Source organism: Pseudorca crassidens, chromosome 14, assembly GCF_039906515.1.
Source record: "Pseudorca crassidens isolate mPseCra1 chromosome 14, mPseCra1.hap1, whole genome shotgun sequence".
NCBI lineage: Eukaryota > Metazoa > Chordata > Mammalia > Artiodactyla > Delphinidae > Pseudorca > Pseudorca crassidens.
The window spans coordinates 84,418,133-84,437,295 of record NC_090309.1 but is presented as its reverse complement, the minus strand read 5'-3'; the positions used below and the strand labels follow the sequence as shown (position 1 = coordinate 84,437,295).

The window sequence follows — 19,163 nt, the reverse complement described above, 5'->3', positions numbered from 1 at the left end:
CACAGGATTTCCTCATCCCTCGGTTTCAGGTGTCCTCCCTCCGGAAGATATTGCAAGGACTGACTAATGCACTTGAGTGGCCCAAGTGTGATGAGGCAGAATGCAGGTGCAGGGAGTTCCAATCTGCCAATCCCAAATCCACAGTAGGACTGCAGTGCGATCCTGCTGTGACCTTAAAAGTCACCTTTCTGTCCTGCATCTGGGGCCTCCCATCCCAGCACAGGGCACCTTACACCTCTTTCCAAAGATCTAAAAGCATTCCTGATAATAGGTTGCCCATCTGGCTACTTTCATACAGTAAGGGGGACCCCATTCTCAGGGTAGCAACCAAAACTTCTTCAACACCCCCTGCCCCCTGAAGAATAATTCTGAGATTTTAATCTTTCCCAGAAATCACTGAAAATACCATCCACGGAGAAGGATGCACTAAAGTTTCCTCCTTGACTCCAGAGAAAATGAATTCTTAGAGGTTTGTTTTTTTGTTTTTGTTTTTAAAATACTCACATGATAATTTCCGGGGTTTCCCTCTCTTCCAAACAGCACGGATCATAAACTCACGCCGTGGTGCTAGATAGTAAGTCAAGGCGATTAGGAAGGAGGTAAGGTGAGGTGGGCGTATCCTGCAGTGGAGAGTTTCCTTGGCAACCAAGGGCAAGCTCACGCCCACGTCAACAGGAAGATTATTCCTCTGCCCAGGTGTGTGTTCCAAAACCTATGTGAACCTGTTGCGTCACTTTCCACAGGTCAGTTCTGTCTCTCGGTGGTTCCCCTTGAGACCCTGTTCCCTGTCACTGTCCGGGGATGGGGTGGAGGTGGAGAGACTCGAGGCGGCCGTGTCCGGGTGCCGAGTGCTTCGCCTACCCTGCTTCCCTCGGTCGTCCGCTCTGCTCCGTCATGGGGTTGGGGACCCCGTCCGATGCTCCCCAGAATCCCGCCGGGACCCAGCCCAGCCGCTCGGGGCTCGGGGATCTTGGCCAAGTCGCGAAGGGCTGGATCCCCTGCCTCTCGCGTGGCACAGCGGCCGCAGGGGCCCGGCGGGCGCCCCCTGCCCGGCGGCGGCAGGAGGCGGGCGGCCCGGTATGCAAATGTCCAGCGGGGCGGCCGCCTCCGGCTCGGATAAAAGCTCGGGGCGGGGCGTCGCGCAGAAGCCGCTGCTTCTCCGGAGCCGGCCGTGCGCTCCGGCCCGGCGCCAGTCCGCCCGCAGCCCGCGAGGCCCGCGGGCTCCCGGTAAGGACGCGCGGCGGGTCGGGGGCCCGAGGCGGCGTGGGGAGAGGTCGCGCGTCGCAACCGGGGGCCCAGCTCGAGCCGCCCGCGTCGCTTTCGTCCCCGCTTTGCCTCGGCCCAGGGGCGCCGTCCAGGGCCGAGCCTTCTCCGTGGGAACCGGGGAACCGGCGTCTCTGCTGCGCCCTCCTAGGGGCCGGGCAGGTGGCATCTCCCCAGGTTCTGCGCAGGGCCAGTTTGTCCCCAGGCCATCAGCGGTCAAGTGCGAAAGGAGCTGCGTTCGGCGTGCTCAGTGTTGGGAGGGGCTAAGATTGTCTTGGAGGGGGTGAGACGGGGGCCAACAAGAAGAGCTTGCACGATGGGTCTCTGGCTATTATCCTGGTTTGTTCGTAGCCACCCGGAGACGTTGGAAGGGAGGAAACAGGCCGAGGGGAGAAAGGTGTGGGTGTGTACACGTTTGAATGAGCAGAGCTAATCGACTTTAGACGCTGGACAGAAACTCCCAGCCGGACCCAGCGCGTTACCCACCTCTGCAGAGTAGACACCTAGTCCTGTGGAAAAACGACTCTAATAGCCCCCTTACCTTCCCTCTCCCCTCCTTATTTTATAAAGAAAGGGGTTCTTCTGAAGTCGTTGTGAAGCTAGCTCCAATCTCAAGGTTGGTCAGTTAAGATCTGGGTTTGCCCAGCCTGCCCATTGTGGAAGCGCCTCCTTGTCTGGTTCCTGCCTCACCACCCCTTTAACTCCCCAATCCTACATCCCTGGAGATGCAGCGTGGAAGGGAGAGAAATAGTCCAGAAGGTGCCCAAGTCCAGCTTAGTGGCCCCCATTTTATGATGCCAGGAATGGGTTTTTCGCTGAAGTAGGAGGGACAGGAATCACACTCCCCCTCCTTCTCTCCTCAAAACCAGTCAGAACCAACCTGGGAAGGAGTGTCTTTGGCAGTCTTTACAAAGACCTGAGGGCTTTCCAAGTGGAGATAAGCTTTGGGCAGATGGCTGTCCTTGGAACTGTAGAATCTGAACTGGAAGGTCAAAGGGGGGAACGAACGGGAAATTGGAAGAGTGGAGAGGATTAATTCAGAGGGAAGGGAGTGGTGAACAGGTAGAGGTATTTGACATTTCTCTCCTGTTTCTGTTTGTGTATGTTGCTGTGGTTCTGGTCAGTAACTGGATAAAAGAAGACTGGAAACATGTCGGAATTTTGGTTAATTTCTGCCCCTGGAGATAAGGAAAATTTACAAGCGCTGGAGAGGATGAATACAGTAACCTCCAAGTCAAACCTGTCTTATAACACCAAATTCACGATTCCTGATTTTAAGGTAAAATACCCCAGGAGGAGGAAGGAGGTGATGGGCTGGGGTGGTGTGGGTGTCTTCTGGAAAGCCAAGGAGAAAACAACAGGACAATGGCGCCAATGCTGAGGATCAGCCTGGCTGTGAAGCTGTACGGGGGGACTGGTCTGGATGGGACTTCACGAATAGCCCCAAATTAACTGTGATGCTTATGGACTTAGAGCTACAGGACAGAATGAGAGGGAGACAAGGGTGCGGCTAGCAGTGTCTTCAAAAAGTGGAAAGAGTGTCTTAAACACACTTGGGTCCTCATTGAGTTCTCAGATTCTTCCTGTTTTATCTTCAACATCTAAGAAGACCAACAATATACTTTAAATGTGCAGGCTTGGAGAGGTTCAACCTTTTTTTTAATTTTTGGCTGCAGCGAGCGGGGGCTACTCTTCATCGCGGTGCACGGGCTTCTCATTGCGGTGGCTTCTCTTGTTGCGGAGCACGGGCTGTAGGTGCGTGGGCTTCCGTAGTTGCGGCGCGTGGGCTCAGTAGTTGTGGCTTGAGGGCTTAGTTGCTCCGCAGCATGTGGGATCTTTGCAGACCAGGGATCGTCGAACCCGTGTCTCCTGCACTGGCAGGCAGATAGATGCTTAACCACTGCGCCATCCCAGGAGAGGTTCATCGTTTTTTTAAAAAATAATTAATTAATTATTTTTTGGCTGCGTTGGGTCTTTGTTGCTGCACGCGGGCTTTCTTTAGTTGCGGCGAGTGGGGGCTACTCTTCATTGCAGTGCTCGGGCTTCTCATTGCAGTGGCTTCTCTTGTTGCGGAGCACAGGCTCTAGGCACACAGGCTTCGGTAGTTGTGGCTCACGGGCTCTAGAGCGCAGGCTCAGCAGTTGTGGTACATGGGCTTAGTTGCTCCGTGGCATGTGGGATCTTCCTGGACCACGGCTAGAAGCAGTGTCCCCTGCATTGGCAGGTGGATTCTTAACCACTGCGCCACCAGGGAAGCCTAAGAGGTTCATCCTTGATTGTGTTGTTGAACTGGGAGCAGGGCATCCCTCTGGTTCTGGTGGAGGGAGAAGGAAGGAGACTTAGTGACAACTGGGCAGATGGCAGAAAGAGATTTTATTTTATTTATTTACTTTTGAAATATTTATGTGGCTGCGCCGGATCTTAGTTGCAGCACGTGGGATCTTTAGTTGCAGCATGCGAACTCATAGTTGTGACATGCAGACTCTTAGCTGTGGCATGTGGGATCTAGTTCCCTGATCAGGGATCGAATCCAGGCCCACTGCATTGGGAATGCGGAGTCTTAGCCACTGGAGCACCAGGGAAGTCCCAGAAAGAGATTTTAAAATGAAACAAACATGGAAGAGGAGGAAGATAATGTGCAATCTTCTTACTTCCAAAAGAGTGGACTTCTGGCCACGCTTCCTCCTAGGGGAAGACGCCTAAGGCAGTCTTTCTGCCCTACAACTGTGTCACGGATTCTGGAGGGATGGTGCTAAACGCCCAGAGGTGGCTCTTCTAGTAAACTGCCGCATAATCCTTTTTCAAACCTCGGTTTGCCCCTCTGGGCTTTTCTGCATAGTTGTTAATGAGCTCCTACATTTGTTAGTGTTTATGGAGCGGTATGCTGGGGGCCAGGCTGTTTAAGCGCATCTTCCTGAATCTTCACAACTCCCACTTTATAGATCAGGATGGGCTGAGAAAGGAGACCGGGGTTGTGGAGCTGGTAAGTGGCAACACTGGATTCTGAACCCACATCTTGCTGATTTTTCAAGCCTGCCATTGTTTGTCCAGGGTCAGACACTGTGAAGGTTAGTAAATTAAGCATCCTCTCATTGCTTACTACGTGGGAAGTGCTGTGCCAGGCCCGAGGGTACAAAGATGAAAAGAAGACATGACTTCTGCCAAAAGTTGCTTAAAATTAAGTTGTCTGAAAAGAAACAACACTTGCTAGGAATATCCAGACTTCATAGTTCCCTGATTACTTTTCAGCATCTGACGGGTGGTTGATGATGTGATAACAGACTTTTTCCTTCTGGTTCTGTGAGTAGACCTTTAAATACAATTTTGGACACAGTAATAATTTCCACAAGAAACAGCTTGTCCTAAGTAATCTGTAAGGAAAAGGACTTTCATGGAGGGAGTGGGAGGAAAAGCTGCCCTTGCCCCAGAAAGATCATTGTTAATAACAGCACAGAGGACCAGAGATAGGGATCGGCTGGACTGCCTTGGAGAAGAAAGGCTTTCAGAAATGATAACTTCCTTGACGTGCTTTCTGTCTCATTGCTTCCTTGGCTGTGGTGATTAATCCCCGGAAGAGCAGACTGCCATTCTTAGATGAAAATAAGCTGAGGGTAGACCACGACACAGTCACTCCTTTCTGTGGCAGAAATGACAGTTTATCCTGTTGGCCAAAAAAATAATGATAGTAATAATCATCATCATCCCAAATCCACTGGTTTCCCTTGAGAGCTCTTCTCAGTTTCCGGTTTCACCATTGACCAACTGAGTCAAGACAGAAGAATTCCCTGCGCTATGGTTGAAACCCCGTGCCCCCCACCAGCTACAAAGCCTGAGCATCTAACTTCTCTCCCATCTTTCTAGGTGGGGACCTTGGATTCCCTTGTTGGCCTCTCTGATGAGTTGGGGAAAGTCGATATCTTTGCTGAGAGGTAAAATATTTCTTATTTACTACATACAAGTGAGAATTTGCCATTGTTGTCACAGGACACAGTGCTCTTGCTTTGGCTGAGGCCATACTTGCCTAAACCCGGTCCTGGAAGTCACAGGAAGAGACAGGGCAGGTCTCCGTGAGGGTGCCAGGTCCATGGCTGCACGTGGGGTCCCTTGCGTAGTTTTGTTTGCTGAGATAGAGTTTTTTTTAGGGGGCTGCCTTCAAAATGAAGAGGGCTACGGCATAAGGTACTAAAACACTTAGAAAAACAGTTGGTGCAGTTTTCCCCACAAGGCTTTTTAAGTTTTTTGTTTGGTTTTGTTTTTGTAGGAACATATGCACGTAGTAAAAAAATTCAAGTACAAAGGAAAGCAAGTTATCCAGTGAAAATTGTTCTCTTCTCACCTATTTTTCAGTTTCCTGTCCCCTCATTTTTCCTCTTTTAAGGCAATGTTATTATAATTTTTAGGAGAGCCTTCCAGAGACAGCCTGTACATGTACAAAGAAATATGAACATATTCTTAAAAATAATTTTATACAAATGATAGCATATATTCTGCACCTTGCTTTTTCCCCTTAATCACATTTCTTAGAGATAGTTTCATGTCAGTCCATAATAGCATTTAAAATTTTATTTTATTTTATTTTTAATTTTTTAATCTTTTAAAAAAAACATTTAATTTATTTGGCTGTGTTGGATCTTCGTTGCTGCACGCGGGCTTTCTCTAGTTGCAACGAGTGGGGGCTACTCTTTGTTGCGGTGCGTGGGTTTCTCATTGTGGTGGCTTCTCTTGTTGCAGAGCATGGGCTCTAGGCACGCGGGCTTCAGTAGTTGTGGCTCGCGGGCTGTAGAGCGCAGGCTCGGTAGTTGTAGCGCACGGACTTAGTTGCTTTGCGGCATATGGGATCTTCCCGGACCAGGGCTTGAACCCGTGTCCCCTGCATTGGCAGACAGATTCTTAACCACTGCGCCACCAGGGAAGCCCCTGCATTTTTTTTAAACTGGCTGCATTACCTTGAATAAATGTTACCTAATTTATTTGAATATTCTTATTGATGGACATTTAAGTTTTCTAGTCTTTTGCTATTACAAACGATGCTGTAATGACTGTCCTTTTTTGTACTTCTTTGTGCCCATGTAGGAGTGGGATAATTAAAAGTTGAAATGCTGCATCAAGGAGTATTTGCGTGTAAACATCTACAGATATGTCCATATTACCCCTGCATGAAGTTGTTCCTATGTGTACTCCCACCAAAAGTGTATGAGGATATTTTAGTCTTCAAATCATTTATTTAAAAAAATTATTACAAATCTGGTACATAAACATTGGAAAATATTTATAGATCATAGAAAAGCATAAAAAAGAAAATACAAATCATATGATACAAATCACTTGTAAATATGCCATCCGGAGATAACTGGATATGCTATATTTGTTTTATTTGCAGTATGTACGTCTAGCTTTTTCTATACATAAGTATTATTTATGCATACATATGTTAATAAAGGTGACTTCATGTTACACATATTTTTTTAAAATAAATTTATTTATTTATTTTTGGCCACGTTGGGGCTTTGTTGCTGCGCACGGGCTTCCTCTAGTTGTGATGAGCAGGGGCTACTCTTAATTGTGGTGCGCGGGCTTGTCATTGCAGCGGAACACGGGCTCTAGGCGCGCAGGCTCAGTAGTTGTGGCGCACGGGCTTAGTTGCTCCACGGCATGTGGGATCTTCCCGGACCAGGGTTAGAACCCACGTCCCCTGCATTGGCAGGCGGATTCTCAAACACTGTGCCACCAGGGAAGTCCCCATATTACACATATTTTGTAACTTGCTTTTCCCTTCATATCTTGTTCTTTGGATCTCACCGTTACCTCGTCCACTGTAATGTTATACCATATGGATTTGCCATAATTTACCTTTTAGGTAGATTTTAAATAATAATACTTCCTTGTCTTGGTGAAGATGAAACTTGTTTAACAAGTGTTTTCACTTGGTTTTAAGAAAAATACAGGTGAGATAGGTGAGGAAAGAGTCTTCAGGGGCCAAGGCATACACCTACCAATCTGCATGACCAGGGGAGACCAGGGTTTGACTGCCTGACCCTAAATAGAGGGCTTCCTATTTTCAGGGCCTGTGGACATGTGCTTTTTACCTTCTCAGTGGAATGGTGATATGCATGCTACTGCCTTCTCTGATGCATTTTTATGGAAATTGTATAGTGAGGAGTTCTAGTGATCAGACTTTGAGGTTTCTAATCTGCAGCTTGGTGCCATGAGCTAGAAATTAAGTTTTCTGTGTTCCAGTTGCTGTTCAGCCACCCATCGCCTAAGAATAAAAAGAATCCTTTGTTAGTAACGTTTTGCTGTATGTGGGATGTTGCACTAACCACACCAAGGCAAATCCTAATCACCAAGCAGTTTGTAGCTCACAGTCCTCGAGAAAGAAAACTAACCTTCACCTTTCTCATCTATGAAATGGGACAGTAGTGATCATCTCTGTGCTTTCAGGGAACAATGAAGGGGAGTGAAATCATGTTGAATCAAGAATGAGCAAATCCCAGGAAGTGTTCTATGAAAAACTAACATCCAAGAAAAAGTGGCTTGATCCCTAAGTATCAGCTCCCTTCTTAGGCTGCTCTGCCCCCTGGGGAGGTGGGTCTAGCAGATACCGTGGAGGCCAGCCCACTGTCCTGGGCTGGAGATGCCTTTCCTCGGCAGCCCGGACACACCACAGGACGAGGCTACGCGGTGAGGTGCAGCAGTGTTGGCTTCAGGGGAGTGAATTGTTAAAAAAAAAAAGAAAAGTGTGAATTGCTCTCAGGCCTGCTGCAGAAATGACAGCTAGTCAGCATTTTTATTTTTCTAGACCTTCCTTTGCTACCAATTTTCTTCCCTGGTGCAAGTCCTTAACCTCTTTCTTATTCACCAAAGCCCCCTCTACCTCTAATAAAATCCTGTGATCTTGGATTATTATCGCTTCCACTTTCCTTTTTTGTTTCTTTGTTTTTTTCACTAAGCGTTTGTGTTTTGTCCCGTAGCTATCGGTTGCACAAGTTACTCGTGTTTAAGAAAATGCGTGAGTAAGCCAAATTAAGGCTGTAATTGTGAAACAGATAACACCCGAATGAATTAAAGAGTTTTTTGGTTTTTTTTAAACAGGGTGAGGTATGGAAGAATGAAAATCACTGTGCATTGTTTTATTATTTCCCTGTGGGTGTATATTCCCAAGAGCCTTCCTCTCTGGGGGAGAAGAAAAGCGGTGTGGTCTGGACACCCTGAAATTCTTACTTCTAGCATTTATCTAGTCTAGGGGTCAGATAACTTTTGTTTGGGGCTTAATGCTGGAGCTTGGGGTAAAATAATGGGATACACTCATAAAATACAGAGATCAGCTTCAGTTAAAACGACGCAGGTGTTATTGGATAAATAAACCCTAGCTGGGTCTGTAACCCGGGCAGCATAAACCTGTCAGCACTGCTACTGGCCAGGAGAACAGAGAAGGATCAGGAGTTTTCAAGGTGTATTGTTTCCACATCCTTTTATTATTTATTTACTCGGTGCACTAGAGTGTTTTTCCACTTAGCTGGAAGGCAGCTTTTGCTTACTGGAGCCTTCCTTTTGTTTTTGATTTATCCCCCCATGCTGTCTTTGGTAATTTACGCTGTATTTGCACTGTAATTAATGAACTTTTGAGAAACCAAATGATTTTACCTTTAAAAGCGCCCTCCCTCCCTTTTCTTTTCTCTTCTACGTTTGAGTCCTTCCCAGTATCTTAGCCTGTTTTGCAGTGCTGGTTAAAATACTACATTTCACTGGTGCTTCGGCTGTCAGAGGCACCTCATGAGTTTCTCTGGTACTTTGGTGACCGTCAGCTGCCCCGAGTGCATTACCTGGCTTGCGGAATAGTTGGTGGCCTTTCTTCAGCCACGTGGCTCCGTGAAGTTGACTGAGGGTTGGCTGATCAAAGATGCCATATCCGAGGGTGGCTGTCTGCTTAGTGATGCAAGTCTCAGGAAGTCGGTTCTTCTAAGGGCATTCTAAAGAGAAGCAAAAATATAATTAAAAAAAAATGACCCAAGCTTCTCTTCTCTGTCACTGCAAGAACATCAGGATGAGGTTACCTGCATTGACGCAGTTTAGATTCACTGGAGAAATGTCAGTCGAATGCCTGTTTATGCTGTTGTGCTGTGAGTCCTCAGGGCTGCTTGGTAGTCCCGCCGTGTGTGCGCTGACCTCCTGCTCTCTGGAATGACTAACTTTCCCGATGCCCCACTCGCCCCTGCTTTCGCCTGCTAATCCTGTTCAGCTCCCCCAGACTCTCCTCTCACCCACACCCCCTGCCTGCAGACTTGCTGATTGACCCTCTCCTAGGACAACTGAGTGCGCCCGCTTCTTCATAACACCCTCCATGGTGGCCTTGTACATTTTCTTGTGGGATCGTTTGATGACTGTCTGTCTTCCCAGCTAGACTGTAAGCTCCAGAAGACCAGCTGAATGAATGAACGGAAGAAAGAATCCTGGAATATTCGAGCTGAACGGGTCCTTAGAGATCTAATCGAACTCCTTCATGTTCCAGATGGGGAAACATGCCCAGAGAGAAGTTCCTAGAAAGAGCTGGGTGGGCTGGGGGCAGTGCAGGGGGAATAGACCCTTGAACCAGATTCACTAATCCACCCATGTGTCCATCTGTGCCTACCCTTCCTCTCAGTGGCTCCCACCAGCGCCAACAGGAAGCTTAATAGTATTTTTTAATACAGACCTTGAAAGGTGTCTTCCTTGTGTTTTATTCATTGCTCAGATAATTATTGTTGACACTTTAAAAAACTAATATATTTACACATTAAAAAAAAATCAAATGGTATAAAAAGGTACAAAAAGAAAATTGAAAGTTCCACTTTCACCCCAGTCGCTCTCCCCATAGGTGGCCATTATTAGGATTTTGTGTGGTTCCTTCCCTGGTGAAAAAAGACAAAATGAAACACACACACACATGCACACGCACACGAACATTCACGATCCAACCCAATATTTACAAATTTTATTTCGAGGTATCTACTTAGCACAAACAGATTTGCAAAGATCCTATTCATGATTCATTTCGGATTGCACTGAAATTAGTGGAGATTAGCAGTCTTAAAACTTTGAGTGTTTCCATGAGCACAGTTCATCTTTCAATTGACTTAGTTCTTTTTCTTTGTTCCTCTGGTAAAGCTTTAATGGTCTCTTCAGAAGGTCCTGCAAAATATCTTATTTTTTTCCCAAGTGTTACAGGTTTTATTTTGTTGCTATTGTAAATGAGATCTTTTCTTTAAATGCTCATTGTTTGTCAATAGGGATTTTTCACATTAACTTAATGACGTGACAACTTATGGAATTTCCTTGTTGTTTCTAATGATTTTTCAGCTTATTTTCTAAGGTTTTTAGGCATGTGATCATATTGTCTGTAAGTGACAGTTTTCCCTGCTTTTCTCTCATTTTGTTTTCTTGCTTAATTGCAAAGGGTAGTAGCCCAGAAAAATGTTTAATTCGTCAGTGATGGTAGCGGACATCGTATTCTCGTTCCTGCCTTTAATCTGGATAATTTTGGTGGCTCCATTAAATATCATTGAGCTCTTGTTTTTAAATATGCTATTATCATGCTAAGGAAGTATCTGTTTCTGTTTTACTAAGAGTTTATCTGGAATAAGTATTGTAATTTTTTTTCAAATTCCTTTTGTGGCATATAATGAATTGGTCCTATGTTGTTTCTTTCTTTTCCCTTGACCTTAATATGGTATATTTATTAATAGATATCATAATTATTGAATCATCCTTGCATTCCAAGGAGAAACCCTACTTGGGATGTTGACCTCTGTTTGCTAATGTTGTAAGATTTTGCATCAGTAATCATGAATGACAATAATACTAACATCATAATGTTATCATAACATAGCGATAGTTAACATCTATTGAATGCCTACTCTGTGACAGCCCAGAGATTACAATAACTGGTGAAGCTAAGGTTAGAGGCCAGGGAGTCTGGCTGCAGAGTCCTCATGCTTTTTTTTTCTTTGTGAATCTCATTCCTTTATTCTAGCTCAAGCTTTGTCTCCTGAAATGTAACCCTTTGTTTTTTTTTTTTAACATCTTTATTGGGTATCATTGCTTTACAATGGTGTGTTAGTTTCTGCCAGAGTCCTCATTCTTAACCACAGTATTAAAATTGGTCTATTGTGTGACAGCACACAATTAAAAAGCCATATTAGCGTAAGAAAAGTGGTGGCTTTGTAAGAAGAATTTCGGAAGCTTTCCTTCTTTCTCCATTCTCTCTACACTGTTCAAAATGACATCAACTGACCACATGGGACTTCTAAGCACTTGAGATGTGGCTAGTTTGAATCGAGATGTGTGAAGTTTAAAATACCCATCAGATTTTGAAGAACCTGTATGTACAAAAAAAAAAGGATGTAGAATATCTCAATATATTTTTATGTTGGTTACCTGTTAAGCTAATAATATTTGGGATATTGGGTTACTTACATAAAATATATGATTAAAATTAATTGAGTCGTTTTACTTTTTAAAATGAGGCTACTAGAAATTTTTATATTACATGTCTGGTTCAATTCTGTTTCTATTGCACAGCACTGGGCTAGAGCTCTAGACAGTGCCTCTCAAACACACACGAGTCCCCTGGGGGTCTTGACAAAATGCAGAGTCTGACTCAGTGTGTCTGGGCTGAGCCTGGGATTCTGCATTTTCCCAGGCTCCCAGTGATACTGGGGCTGCGGCAGACCACCCTTGGCATGGCATGGTCAAACAGGGGCTCTCAAAGTGTGTGAGTCAAGTCATCTGGAAGATTTGGTGAAACAGGTTCCTGGGCCCCCTCCAGAATTTCTGATGCAGCAGGTCTGACGTGAGGCTTGGGAACCTACATTTCTGTGAGTTCTCAGGCGATGCTGATACCGCTCCTTGTCCTGGCACCGTGATTGAGAACAGCTGCGTTATTTTATTTTAGTTTTTTCTTTTTAACATCTTAATTGGAGTATAATTGCTTTACAGTGGGGTGTTAGTTTCTGCTGTATAACAAAGTGAATCAGTCATATGTATACATAAATCCCCACATCCCCCCCCTCTTGCGTCTCCCTCCCACCCTCCCTATCCCACCCCTCTAGGTGGTCACAAAGCACCGAGCTGGGAACAGCTGCTTTAGATGGTACTGGGATGATCCGTTTCTGGAAAGTTTAAAACATGTCATTGTGACATATTGGGGCTTCCTGCTGAATTTCCAGTATTCTCTCGGTTTTCTCTTTGGGAGAAGAGGTGTATGGATTTTGGTAAATTTCATTTTCCTAGAAAATAATCTATTACCATCAACTTTTCCAAGTTATTTGCATTGAGTTCGATATTGTTGTGAGTTTTATAATTGTCTCTGCTAATTTCTCATTTTGTGTGTGTGTGTGTGTTTTCTTTGATTAGGCTACCCAGCAGTTTTACCTATATCACTCTTTAAGAGAAGCAGCCTTTTTTCTCAATTTTTTAAAATCAATGTTACCCTTTTCTGATTTCTAATTTTCACGTTTCTGCATTTATCTTAGTTTCCTTCCTCTTGCTTTGCTTGGGTTTATTTTCCTGCTCTTTTCTGTGAAACAACTGAGTTACATGCTGCGTTCATTTATGTTCTTTTTTGTTTCATTCTGTAATGTTCAAGGCAATGGATTTTTCTCGGCGTATTATGTAACTTTTGGAATTTCCATTATCATTTTTTTCTAGATGTTCTGCAAGTTTTTAAATGCTTTTTAAAATTTCTGGACTGTTGAGTTTTTTTGTTGTTTCTGTTTTCGTTTTTCACTTCTAATTCCATTGCTTTGTTGTTAGAGAATAAAATAAGTGCTATTTCTACCTTTGGGAATTTGAAGTTTTCTTTGCTGCTTTTTCTAAGTGTTGCATGGGTGCCTGAGATGGGTGTGGTCTCTTGTTTTCACTGTATAGAGTTGATATATGTCTGTTGGACCCACAGTATCGATGATTTCCATATCTGCTGGGTCCATGTTTCTAACCTTGATGCACTTTGCTGCTCTTACTGCTGGGTCATAAAGGTCTGTGACAGTTATGACTCCACTGAGGGTTGCCCCTTGATGTTCTCTAGAGTCTCTGTTATATTGTTCCCTGTCTTGAGTCCACACCACCTGCCGATTGTCACGTCCCTGTTTTGCTAGGGGCCATTCTTTGATTACCCGTTGTATACCAGGCACTGTATTATTTCCTCATGAGCTCTTCACCACAGTCCCAGGAACTGGGTGAATATCCCCACGTTCTAGATGAGCACATTGATGTTCTCAGAGTTAAGTCACTGTGCAGGATCATAGCTGACGTGTGTCAGGCCTTCACTGGTCCCCCTGCTTCTCTCCCTTCCTGGCAGATGGCGGGGTTAACTTCTTTCCCGCCCGCCCTGCCCTTCATCCCCTCCTTCAAAGCCTGCTGGGATAGTCTCTGCTTTGACAGCCCCCAACCAGCTCCTGCAGTTCTCACCAAAGCGGAAGTCCCACCTGCAGGGAAGGAGCTGGTGTTGATTTCTGTGCTGAGGCCACAGGGCCAGCGCCAGCCTCAGGCAACATTGTGAAACTCACAGAGTGAGTCTTTGGAGGTTAAATTTAGTATCAGGCCCCTCCTTTTCATTTATTTATTTTCTTAATTGTTTGGCTGCTGTCAGGTCTTGTGGCGGCCCGCGGGCTTCTCTCTAGCTGTGGTGTGCGGGTTTTCTCTTCTCTAGTTGAGGCGCACGAGCCCAGTAGTTGTGGTGCGCAGGCTTAGTTGCCTTGCGACATGTGGGATCTTAGCTCCCTGACCAGGGATCAAACCCGCGTCCCCTGAATTGGAAGGCGGATTCTCTACCATTGGACCGCCAGGGAAGTCCCCCCTTCCATTTTAGACCTGGATCAGCTCCTGGGAGCCACGGCTCCACTGTTCTCCAAACCTCAGCCCAGTCCTGTCCACACAGCACTCTTCACGCCTTACATAGATGGCAGCCACTTAGACTTATTTTCAGAGGCTTAAGGGGCAGCTTTAAATGGTTCTTTTTTGGCACTGGCTTTATGTCCGAAGTTAATATCATTCTCAACCGACAGCTTATATGTTTCCATTCTCCTCTTACGTGGTCTTTCCCACCTCAGTCAAAGGCTCCCGGGGCCCAGGCACCAAGCAAACGGTCTGGGCCCCTCCTTCCTGACCCTCCACTTGAGACCCCAGTGAGGACCGAGCCCGGCGGCCTCCGCCTGCCAACCTGTCCCGTTTCCGTCCACTCCCCTGCCTTCAACCAAACCACCTTCTTCTCATTCTGTATTTTTGCACCAAACTCCTGACCCAGGCCCGCCACCTGCCACCTCACCTTCGAAGGATGGGCCCCCTGTCGTCATCCCATCTCAGTTGGAATGTCACCCCCTCCAGAGGCCTTCTGTGGGCTACCAGCCAGCCGAGCCCCTCTAGGTCACCCTATTTTAATTCTCTGCCTTCCACACACCACTGTGTAACACTCTGCTTGTTTGTCTTTGTGTGTCTCTTGTAGAATATATGCCCCAAGGAAACAGGGACGGTATTTCTGTGCGCGGCTCCTGGCTCAGAGTGTGTGCTGAATTAATATCTACCGGGTACACGTCCATCTCACAGTAGTGGGCCTCCGCTTCTAGCACCTGTACCATCTCCTGGGGAACGTAAAAGATTTACAGGTCCTGGGGCACCACCTCCAGGGATGCTGATTGGGTCCGGTTGGGGTAGGGCCTGGGAATCTGCATTTTAAAGGGACCTCTGGGTGGTCCTGAGGCAGGTGGGCTTCCGACTTTGAGGACTGGTGTTCGTAATGGCGCTTACACAGCTATTTAGCCCACTGGATCCTAACGTACTTCTAGGAAGTATGTCTTAAGGCCAGGGATTCTAAATTTATATTTAAAAACTTACAACAAAGTTTTTTGTATTTGTTTTTGTGTGTGTGTGGTTTTTTTGTTTGTTTGTTTGTGAACAGATAATACGTTCACATGCATCAGAGATAAAAAACAATATAAAAGACTCTACGTGAGAAGTTTCCCTTATGCTCTCCCGGTCCAACTCCCTCCTCAGCCTCCACTTAGGAAGCTGCTTGTATGAATTGCTTGGATACATTTCTGGTCCTTCTTTATGCAAATACAGGCAAATTCCAGCATAGATTTTTATTTCTCCCCTTTTCAAATGCAAAGTAGTAATCCACATGTTTAGCATCTTGCTTCTTTTTCACTTAACAATATATCCTGGGAGATTTTTCCCGTCAGTACATAGAGAGCCTTCTCGGTTTTAAGCTACCTTGAATTCCACATGGGGGAGGTATCATAGTTTATTAACCAGCCCTAGAAGTGGAGGCTTGCCTTATTTACTTTTATGGGGAAGGGGGTTATTACCAACAGTGCTGTAGGGTGTAATCTTGCTCCAACATCATTCCCTTGCACATATAATTGTGCAGGTGTATCTGCAGGATGAATTCTCAGAAGCAAATTGTTGGATCCCCGGGTCAGTGCTGTGGCCTCTCCTGTCGCGGAGCACAGGCTCCGGACGCGCAGGCTCAGCGGCCATGGCTCACGGGTCCAGCCGCTCCGCCGCATGTGGGATCCTCCCTGACCGGGGCATGAACCCGTGTCCCCTGCATCGGCAGGCGGACTCTCAACCACTGCGCCACCAGGGAAGCCCTGCCTTTGTAATTTTAATGGATGTCAGATTTCTCTGACCATTTTGCATTTCCACTAGCAATGAAATTAAGGGGTCCCCATTTCCCTACAATCTTTCTAATCAAGTATGCTGTCAAATTTGGGGGTTTTTATGAACCTGATAGGTAAGAAATGGTACCTCAGTGTAGTGTAGGCTTTTTTTTTTTTAAACGGCTTTATTTAGACGTAAATGATGTACAACAAATTCTTAAAGTGTACATTTCAAATGATGAGTTTTGACATATATACATCAGTGAAACCATCACCACAGTCAAGATAGAGCACATCTGTTACCCCCGAAAGTTCTTTGTGTCACCTCCTCAACAATGATCTGCTTTCTGTCACTGTAAGAGTGTGCACGTGCTTTAGAACTCTTTTTTTATATATATATAAATTTATGTATTTATTTATTTTTGGCTGCGTTGGGTCTTTGTGGCTGCTTGCGGGCTTTCTCTAAGTTGTGTTGAGTGGGGGGCTTCTCTTCATTGCAGTGTGCAGGCTTCTCATTGCGGTGGCTTCTCTTGTTGCGGGGCACGGGCTCTAGGCGTGTGGACTTCAGTAGTTGTGGCATGCGGGTTCAGTAGTTGTGGCTCGCGGGCTCTAGAGCGCTGGCCCAGTAGTTGTGGTGCACGGGCTTAGTTGCTCCGCGGCATGTGTGATCTTCCCGGACCAGGGCTCGAACCCGTGTCCCCTGCATTGACAGGCAGATTCTTAACCACTGCACCACCAGGGAAGTCCTAGTACTTTTATATAAATGGAATGATATAGTATGTACTCTATTTTTTTGGTTTGGTTTTTCCATTCTGTATCATTATTTGAGGTTTATCGATGTTGTAGTGTGTATATTAATTGTCTTTTTTTTTTTTTTACCGCCGAGTAGTATTCCATTTTATGGGTAAGCCACAATTTATTCACCCATTGGAGGACATTTAGATGGTTTCCAGTTTTGCACTATTGAAGTTGTTATGAATATCCATGTACCTTTCTGTATTGACATAGTTTTCATTTCTCTTGGGTAAATACCTATTCCTTGAGGCAGCTAGGCTCCTGGTACCCAAAGTGTGATTGCATACCTCCCCTTTGACCCTCAAACCTTTGCATTGCTTCCTGACCCTGTGGGATGGTAGTGGCTTAGATGAGGGCCAGATTAGGACCCTCTAAAGCATGGTGTCCCAGGGCGTGGCCCCCTTGCCATGGACTAAGCTTGATATTACAGCTGCATTGAGTACTACTATTTTGTAGACATAAGGGATACTGATTTTTTTTAAAAGAAATGCCCATTTGAAAAGTTCACGTTCTGGGAGATGAGGCAGCAGAGTAAAGCAAACGTCTGGATCCTGTCGGTGGCACGTGAGTGAAGCAGGGAAGGCTGGGGACCGTGGTGGCTCTGAGGACCACTGGGCTGATTTCTTGCTTCACACCCTAAGGCGCTTATCCACTAGCCAGCCGGGGTTTGCTGAGCGTCTGTGTGTTTTCTAGGAGGCACTGTATGTTTGCTTGAGCTGATGACAGCTCAATTAATACATTTTCAGAGATCTGTTTGTTTAGTGGTGACCAGATGAGGAAACCAGCACTTTAGCACGTGATAATTTATATGATGGAGGGAGGGTCCTGGTGTAAGCCCCCTGAGGGCAACAACTGTGGTCTGTTCGTTCACCGCTGTTTCCCATAACATCGCCTGGTGCATAGCGGATACAGTATGTTCTTGCTGAGTGCGGGAGGCAACAATTTTTGTTTTTAAATGGTAGTTCCTTTTTTTTTTAAATTGGGGTACAGTTGATTTGCAATGTTGTGTTAGTTTCAGGTGTGCAGCAGAGGAAGCAACGTGTTGTGGGTGGAGGTGTTCTCCAACGCTCTCTTGTACAATATTTGTTAGGGTTGACTTGCCTTGAGGAGGGGGCGCTTGGGCTGTTATAAAGGGTGAGTAGCATCCAGGTAGCTTCAGAAGACTGGCCCGGGAAGGGCAAAGGAGAGGAAGAGGGTGGAGAAAGAGGAGGCCGACAGGGAGGGGTGTTCCTTGTAAACTCTGCTGAGGAGTTGGAACGTCAATATTTGAACTTCTTGAGTTGAAGCAATGCGATGGCACGCTAAGATGTGTGTTTTTAGAGATCCCTCTGGCTGCCATGGGAGGGAGGGGCGGGAGGAGGCCAGATTGGGAGAGGCAAGGAAAGCACAGCGGAGGCTGTTGAAGGAAACCTGGACGAAGTTGGCATGACCTGCCTAGGACAGCGACCCAGGGCAGGGCTTGGACAGATTTCTGGTAATTGTAAAATATAGTGGAGGTGGGAAAAAAGGGGGTAGAGCCATGGAACTCGGGGGGAGGTGGCGACATCCAGCATAAATGACCAAACCAGTCCTTGACATTCTCCACGCTGGGCCTCCACCCTTGGAGCCAAGAAAAAGGCCGAGACATTCTTTTATAAAATTGAGATATAATTCCATACCGCAGCATTCCTCCCCTTAATGTATAAACTTCACTCGTCTCTAGTATATTTACAGAGTAGCCCAGCCATTGCCACTACCTAATTCCAGAACGTCGCCATCATCCCCAAAGGGTGATTGGAACCCATTGCCGTCCCCTCCCAAGGAGCGCCACGCTGTCCTAGAGGCCTAGTTTTTGTCCTGGTCAGCTCCCAAGGAGCTGTGTGACCTCAGGCAAGTCCCCACCTCGCCTTGGCCCCTGCAGGCCCTTCCAGCTGTGACCCCATATGATGATTCTGGGTGGGCAAACTATGTTATGGTCATACTTCCATGGCTCTAAAGTAATGTTAAAGATATTTTAATGGCCGGGGTGGGGAGCTTGTTTCGTTTTATTTTTTAATGGTAATAAAACACAGATGATTCTACTATAATTAACACCCTAATTAGCATCTTAGCATAAATCCTTGTCTTCATTTTTGGTTACCTCCTAAAGTTGCACTTCCGAAAGTGAAATTACAGGTTCAAAGGATGTAGAAATATTTAAAGTTGCTTGTATGCATTGCTAAATTGTTTTCCAACGAGGTTGCGAGAACGTGCTCTTTCATCAGACCCTCATTGATTCAGTGCCTTTAAAAAACGTCGTTCACGTCCCTGGCAAAATGAAAATGACGTATGATTGTGTGAATGTGGATTTCTTGGGTCACCAGCACGAGCAAGTACACTTTTGGGTGTTCCTGAGTCACCTGTCATCCCATTTCGTGATCTGCCATTTCTGACCTTGACCCCTCCATCCCCTGGGAAGGCTGCGGGTGGTACCAGTCTGGCGGCACCCTTCAC

The 19,163-nt window shown here is 45.9% G+C and overlaps 1 protein-coding gene across 4 annotated transcripts in view; it reads left to right on the top strand.

The window, feature by feature from the left end:
- The first annotated feature begins 1,150 nt into the window (after positions 1–1,150).
- The window catches only part of ATP6V1C2 (ATPase H+ transporting V1 subunit C2), a 54,758-nt gene continuing 36,745 nt past the window's right edge, over positions 1,151–19,163 (top strand). For 2 of the 4 annotated variants that reach the window (XM_067703691.1, XM_067703690.1), the window contains exons 1-3: positions 1,151–1,227; positions 2,388–2,542; positions 5,125–5,192. In XM_067703691.1, coding sequence (XP_067559792.1) covers positions 2,414–2,542; positions 5,125–5,192 — 197 coding nt within the window. In that variant the 5' untranslated portion in view covers positions 1,151–1,227; positions 2,388–2,413. Of the gene's footprint in view, positions 1,228–2,387; positions 2,543–4,242; positions 4,564–5,124; positions 5,193–19,163 lie in introns of those variants that run through there. The other 2 variants (XM_067703693.1, XM_067703694.1) reach the window with 2 other exon arrangements.